Source organism: Lycium ferocissimum, chromosome 10 (genome assembly GCF_029784015.1).
Source record: "Lycium ferocissimum isolate CSIRO_LF1 chromosome 10, AGI_CSIRO_Lferr_CH_V1, whole genome shotgun sequence".
In the NCBI taxonomy this organism is placed as follows: Eukaryota; Viridiplantae; Streptophyta; class Magnoliopsida; order Solanales; family Solanaceae; genus Lycium; species Lycium ferocissimum.
In genome coordinates this window covers 34,249,985-34,257,614 of record NC_081351.1, presented here as the reverse complement: position 1 = coordinate 34,257,614, position 7,630 = coordinate 34,249,985, and the positions used below count along the sequence as shown (strand labels likewise).

The 7,630-nt window shown below is 32.1% G+C and overlaps 1 protein-coding gene across 1 annotated transcript; it reads left to right on the top strand.

Moving 5' to 3' along the window:
- The first annotated feature begins 4,700 nt into the window (after positions 1-4,700).
- On the top strand, positions 4,701-6,516 carry LOC132035355 (protein RESPONSE TO ABA AND SALT 1-like). The gene is made up of 2 exons (XM_059425613.1): positions 4,701-5,384; positions 6,157-6,516. The coding sequence occupies exons 1-2, from the start codon at positions 4,962-4,964 to the stop codon at positions 6,484-6,486; spliced, it is 753 nt and encodes a 250-aa protein (XP_059281596.1). The 5' UTR covers positions 4,701-4,961; the 3' UTR covers positions 6,487-6,516.
- Positions 6,517-7,630: the final 1,114 nt, after the last annotated feature.

The following is a 7,630-nucleotide window of genomic DNA, read 5'->3' as shown; positions in this document are numbered from 1 at the left end:
TTTATTTTACGGAAAAGGGCCAAAATTATCCCTGAACTTTGAAAAATAGTTCATTCATACCCTTCGTTATACTTGAAATTAATTATCCCTTACCGTTATCTCTATGGTCAATTATACTCCTTATGTTAACAACAAAATTATTAAGATGTCCCAAATTTCCTTCAAAATTATTTTCCCCTCAAATAATTTTTTACCCACTAAAATAACCCAACCCGACCCAATTTTTTTTCACCAACCGATACGGACCCAACCCATTACCCCTTGGTTGGAAAAAAAAAAAAATTCGGATTGGGTTATTTTAGTGGGTAAAAAATTATTTGAGGGGAAAATAATTTTGAAGGGTCGATGATGCCACGTGTACTGTTAGACATAAAATATAATTGACCCCATAGATAACGGTAAGGGTATAATCGCCCCAAGCGTATAATGTGGATGATTTAATAACTATTTCAAAGTCGCGATAATTTTGGCCCTTTTCCGTTTATTTTATTCTTTGCTTTCTTTTTTTCTGCTTACTTTAGACCATTTAGCTAGGATGCTTCTGTATAAGGGATACTGCGTGGCTACATGATGCACTCATGCACAAGCTTGAAAATGCATATAAATAAGAATAATTTAACATTTAAAGGTGTAACAACGTTTGAGAATTAAAACAAAAGGATCTACAATTACCAACAAAAAGTACGGGAAATTGAATCTTTGAAGTGACTCTATCCGAAAATTAGTCCTTCAGCTCAACATTCTTGGGCTTTCCTATCTCCAAATGTAACACCAAAATTTATAGGGGATTCTCTTATAGCTATTCTGTATCCAAAAATTACTACTTTGATTATTTAAAATTGCATAGCCTAAAGTTCATTAAAGGGGGGAATGCTACCTGTCAAATATTTTTATATTTCTAGGACTCGTATCCGAAACCTCTATCCTAGGTATACATAAAATAAAATGACGCTAAATTAAAACCTTTGTAGCAGAAAGTAGGATCTGTAGAAAATCGTCAAATGGACGGAGATGATGCTATGTTTGTCTTTACATTGTAGATGCCTCTGCATTATATATGCGCTTTGCAGAAACCTCCAAATTTAATGAAATGAGAGCTAAAAATATCAGCTTCCTTTAACATTTTATAAGCTTTAATTTAGTCCAACTGGGACAAAACTTGGAACAGAATATACCTTAATTAAATGAGGAAACTAATCCACGTCCCTTACCCTCTTTTGTTATTCCATTCATGTAAGTGTGATACGTGTCAAGTCTACATCCATAAAAGAGTACTTTATCACCGAATTAATTAGTGAAGCAAACTCCATCTTTAGTTGATTGAACCATTCTTGAATGACATAAACTTTTGGGTCCATCTTGAAGACAAAATATTGCTAATAAGTCAGAGGACTAATTAAGAAGTAATTTAAACGCGCGGTGTATTATGTGCTTGTTCTTTCTTCATAATCAAATGAGGTTTAACGGATAATCATCATTTAATACAACAATACATTAATGATTATTCGGTTGACCCCACAGATACATCATACAATAAGTGTATTCCTCACCCTTTAAATGAGTGGATCTTGACGTTACTTTATTTGAAAATCAGCGTTTAATCATAAAAATTTTAAACACAATTTGAAGTTGTATTTAAAATTTGAAAAACACCTAAACCTCATTTTCACTTTTTTTTCACCTTCAAGACATTCAACTAACCAAATATTCTTTACAAAAATTATAACCAAACACAACTCTATTTTTAACTCCAACTTTAAAAATTCCAAATAAAGTAAAAGATATTTGGTTTCTATCAAACGCCTACTAAATTACTTCTAAAATTTTGGTCAAACTAATAGTAGTGTTCCATACTATATACTACATTATAGAGAAGATCCTTTTAAGGGTACCCTTAAGGATAAATGTCCATTTAAGCCTCTCTCTTTTTGTCACCTACTCCCTTAAGATTTACACGTTAAAAAAATCAAAGGTGCTATTATTATTTTTAACACGAAGAACGATTGGTGTTTTCATGTAAGGGGACATTTTAAGTTACCTTTACACATAAGAAATCATTTTGGACTTTTACTTTGTCAAGGAATTATATCATCTTTATTCTCCGAACCAGAATCATGTTAACTTTTTGAAAAGAAGGCCTTCAAATACACGTTTTAGTTGGTACCTCCATCAACAATTATCCCTCTGAAATGACTACGGTGGACATGTGGACCAACATAGGACTGATAACAAACAAATAAATATACTATTTGAATTTGGCAGGAGCTGGAGCTATAACTCATTATTTAGTCCATCTTAACCAACTTCATTACAACACAATTAGCTTTTGAACAGAATTAGACAATAAACCTAGTATCCAAACCATTTTAATCAGTCCAAATTAAGATCAAGTCGAACATTTGCCATCCCTAGACCAGCAAGAGAGGATGACATTGACAACCTCACCCCAATCCCACGAAACGCGGCCCTTGCTAATTTGGGCTAGTCCTAGATTGATATAAGCTTATTGGGCCATTCTTTCTGCCAACAACCCAAATGAACCAATAAAGGAAGAAGCACAAGCTGGACCCAAAATCAATACACACTGGCACTGAGTGCTTTATAATCAAAGATGGGCCTTTACTAATCCAAGTAGCTTCATAGGTCCCAATTTTTTTCAGTTTTAATACATTTCAGACTGGAAAAAGGTCCATTAAGAGCAAGTCCGAACAAAAAACTAAGACGGCAGCAGCAAAGTGAACCGACTTTAATTTAATAAAAGATTGACTATTCCCATCTGAAATTATAAATGCGGAGAAAAGATTTGAGTGACAAATGCATGAATTTGTATTGATTCCTTGTTTGTCTTCTTCTTTTACAATTTTTATATAGATGAAGATTTTTCTATGACCTTCATAAACTTCTTCGCCTTTGGGTTTTGCAGAATTTTGGCTCTTTGCAAATATTTTAACATACATTGTTAATTGTTCTATGACGGTGAATAGCTTCAAAAAGATTTCACATGTCGTACCTTTTTCAATTATCTAATGAGTCATGTGAAGCTTTTAAAAAGATAAATAATTGGATTGCATATAAAGAAAATTATGGCATGCATGGCATAATTAGTGTATTTCTATATGTTTTTCCATATACACATTTGTAATTTTGGAGATTAATGTGACACACATATTAGTTATTACAATTTTTAGTATGTAGTACAAAAGGCTCTTTATGTATCAATTATTAATTGTTGTGTTTGTAGCAAAAAAGTAGTTAGTGCATTCAATTTTTACTATATCTAACAAAGTTATGTAACAACAACAACAATATGCCCAGTGTAATCCAATAAAGTTATGTACCTTACTAAAGTCATTAGAAAGATATATGATCATTATTGTGTATATAAGTTAAATTCAGATTCGATTAACTGCATAACTGCTTAAAATGATTTTTCCTACATTTTTTTCTTACGGTGTATATACATCGACCTAGGATCCATATTACTATTTCTTTTAGAGCAAGGCAATTTAGGAATTAAAAATAATATGTATAGTATAAATATTTAATAGTAGTAGGAGTAATAGAAAAGGTGTGTGTTCAAAATTTAACTTACTATGTGCGAAAAGGCGACGGTGGCTATGCGGCTCTTATCGTCTACCAAAAACTACAAGACTTCCCTTTTCCTAGTGTAATTTTTAATTGAGTGAATGGTCAACTTCAACCCTTAATAAGCATGTAGTAGTCGCTAGGGATACAAAACATTTACAACACAAAGTCCATACTTTTTGATCTTACAAGTTACAAGCAATTAAATAAACAGCTGACGTACATTTTCCCCCCTCAAAGAACGTGCTCACCAAGTTGGTTGTAAATTATGGTAGATGATTGTAACTTGATGGACTTCCGTTAAATTTTTAATACTGAAATTTATTGTATCCATATATAGATTTATGGAAAATAAATATAATTTATTAAAATTTTAGTAAATTTAGATAATACGCTTAACATGTTATGATATTAATTATTTGCTTTGAGTCATGCAGGCATGGTTTCCAAACGGTCTCACACTATTAAGAATATTCAAAACTTTATAAGCTTCTTTTTTATTTATTCTGCCTTTTATGTGGGATTTAGTTCACAGGCATCCAACGATTTTCTTTTTGGTAAGTTTCAAATGAGTCATGACGCACACCATTCATGGACTAATTTGAAGATTAATTGTGTGCCCGTCACATAACCGATTTTGTTGCCACCAAAATCCACAGACTTTTTATTTTTATTTTTTTATGCATCTTCAAAGCAACATGGAAATATATAGCAAATTGGCCAGTACATGGACAAAGACACTAAGCCGAACCCCAAGCCTTCAATAATTCGCCATCTATGTATTCGTCTTGCCGAATTATTGATTTTAATATCAATTGTGAGGCTAAACTAGATAAAGATCCTCTTAATATCGTGTATGTTTTAATCTAAGCTCGCATAGTTTTTTTTTTCTGAAATGTCGCTTACCAATTAATAATATGCAACATCTTACCAATATCCTTTTTTTTTTTCTCTTTCTTTTTCGCCTTTCGTGTGGCCCGTGGTTGTAAACCGAAATGCTTGTTTAAAACGTACCCAAAAGATACCATAAAAAATGTTTTTACGCATCCCAGCCGTGTTGACCGTTGCGCCCCAGAAGGAAACAAAGTAGTCGCACATAGATTAATACAGTATTAAATACTTTTACAGAGATTTGGTCATTTCTGAACCAAAAAAACAAATAATAAAAGCAAACCGCCATCTACAATTAAGCATGAAGCACCACCTCAAACACCAACTAGAGTGAACTTTTTGACAACAAAACTCTTAACAATTAAGATTTATAAAAATAATACTAGTAAACTTAACCGACCAAGAATGCATCCAGAAATTAAACTTCTATATAACCATAATACTTGTCAAGCTTCGCAGTCGAAGGCCACTTCAAAAGTTCAAACATGGCATCAACCTCTTCTTCACAATCCACCTCTTTAGAAACCAATAATGTTAGTGTCTACTATGAAAATTGGCTCATTCAACTTCAAAATCTTCATGAAAAATTAAATGCAATTTCAGATTCATGTGATGATTTCAGTGATGAAGAAGAAGAAGAAAATAGCAGCATCAGTGAATTGGTGACACAAGTTTTGGATCATTATCAAGATTACTATCAAGAAAAATTCAAGTCAACAAATGGAGATGTATTTCTTCTAGTTTCTCCACCATGGTACACTTCTTTAGAAAAAACATTTGTTTGGGTGGCTGGTTTTAAACCCTCTATGCTTTTTCCAACTATTAATTCCTCAATAGGACCAGAATTGACAGCAGAGCAAGTGGAAAAATTGAGGAGGGTAAAAGCAGAGACAAAAAGAGAAGAGAAGGTAAGTCATAGAGATTTTTTTTTTTTTTTTTAATTTTATAAATTAGTAATATGATATCTCGAAAGTTGAAACTTCTAGCCAGCTGGTCTTTTTATGAGCTACACACGTAGCAGTATTTTTTGTTTTTTATGGTTGTGAAATTCTATTTTTAGGATGTCAAATAAGCGAGTTGACTAAATTTGAACAAATTAAAATGAGTTAAGAGTAAATAAATCGATGGTCATTGATCCGTCCAAAGATAGACTATAATTGATTGTGACGCTATTTGCCTAATGTTTATCAAGTTTTAATCTCTCCATATTTTATCTTTTAATTTTTGTAATTGCAAAAAATATTTTTTTTTCTTTGTATTTACAAAACAAAAAACTTCTTCAAGTATATTGACAACATTTTTCGTAGTTCAACCCGAGCTACATATTGAACTTGAACAACCTACTTTTAGATGAGCTCATTTAGATGGGCTAAATTGGCTCAATTTAGCATAATTAATAAATGATTTAGTCGTTAACTCACCCCAACTTAGACTAATCAGCTTAATTATATTTTGAGTTAACTAAACTAAACACGTCTATAATCTATACTATGACCCAATTACGGATAGATCTCTATATTTTAAAATTAAAGATTTGCATCCCTTATATTATGAAAATTCTGCAGTAAGTCATAATACAAGAGTTCTTGATTTTGTCCCCGGCTAATTCGAATGAATATATTTCTCATACAATATTAAATTAATAGAGCATACTTTTAATTACTTAATTGTTTCGAACAGCTAATTGAGAAAGGGATGGCCAAGGTTCAAGAAAGTGTAGCAGCACCGCCAATATTTGAGCTGATGAAAAGAGGGGGGTTGCTAGTCGACGGAGAAGCAACAAATTTGGAAACAGTAATTGATGGGTTAAAACAGTCAATAATGTCAGTAATTGAAGCTGCAGAACATTTACGAGGATCAACGGTCAGGAAAGTCCTAGATATTCTTCGACAAAAACAGGCCGTTAAATTATTGGCAGCAGTTGCACAATTTCATCTTCAAGGGAGAAAGTTGGGTTTACAAATGGATATTCAGAATGCTAGAAGAATTAATGAAGATTTTATCCGTTGAGATTTCAAAATCTGGGTTTATTATTATACTACTTAGGAAAAAGTTCGTAAAATGAGTCAGTTGACCATACTTTTGATTTTTGACGAGTACAAGGAAGCTGTTCTCGTGGTCAAAAAAAGAAAAAGAAAAAGGGAGACTGTTCTAACGTCATTTCTTTTTAGTAAAACAAATCTCTTTCTTTCTTTATCCAATTAATACTACGAGAATCACGTAGTAGGTAATAACATCATGAATAAGATTTCTCCAACCGTAATTAAAGATATGAAAACGGGAAAAATATAAGGAACGTTTTTTATTTTTATAGACTTTTAAGCAACACAAATACGAATTATCGAATCTCAAATTAAACTAACACCGGACATGGATTTGGAAAAATATAATATTTAAGTCGAATATAGAAAAGAAAACAGTAGAGATATTTGGTGTAAAACAGAAAAAGGTAACTTTTGTCACTAGTGACCAATTGGAAAATATCTAAGAACTTTCTCAGTGGAAAACATCGTTTAATATATCAAAAAGTGTATCGGTTAACGTAGAGAATTTAATGTGAAGCACTGCTGTTTTGTATATCTTGCTTGAGCAAAGCCATCAACATATAGTATCGTATCTTGTGTGATCGACATTACGAGGGTGATGACTAAAATAACATATTCATCCGTTTTGTTGGTCCAAGTATAAAGTAATACATGTGCTTAAAAGACATTAATAGTTTGATAATTTACTCGTTTAAAAATATTTTAGTGGTATCTTCCATTACTATTATATATGATATGCATGAAGTTATGAAGTTATGGACGGGCTTAGCCTAACTTTAAACCTGAAAGTTTGAAGTTTGAACTGCTATTTAGAAGTTAGGCTTGGCAATTCCGACTTCAAACTCGAGGGATCAAAATTTAAAATTTCATGTCCCGAATTCAATCTTGCATGTCCGAAATTAAGTATGAGGCGGCTAAACATTAAATATTTATAATGTTTGAGTTTTCTTTTAAATAGCTATCAGCCAAGTTGCTATTTAAGCACTTGCCCGCCCAACCCAACAGAGAGTTCTTAGCGAAGTAATTGCCCGATTTCCCTTTCAAATGGACTGGTCTTTAATTTTTATCCTTCATATAGGTTGTCTTTAATTTTTTTTTTTTTTTTTGGT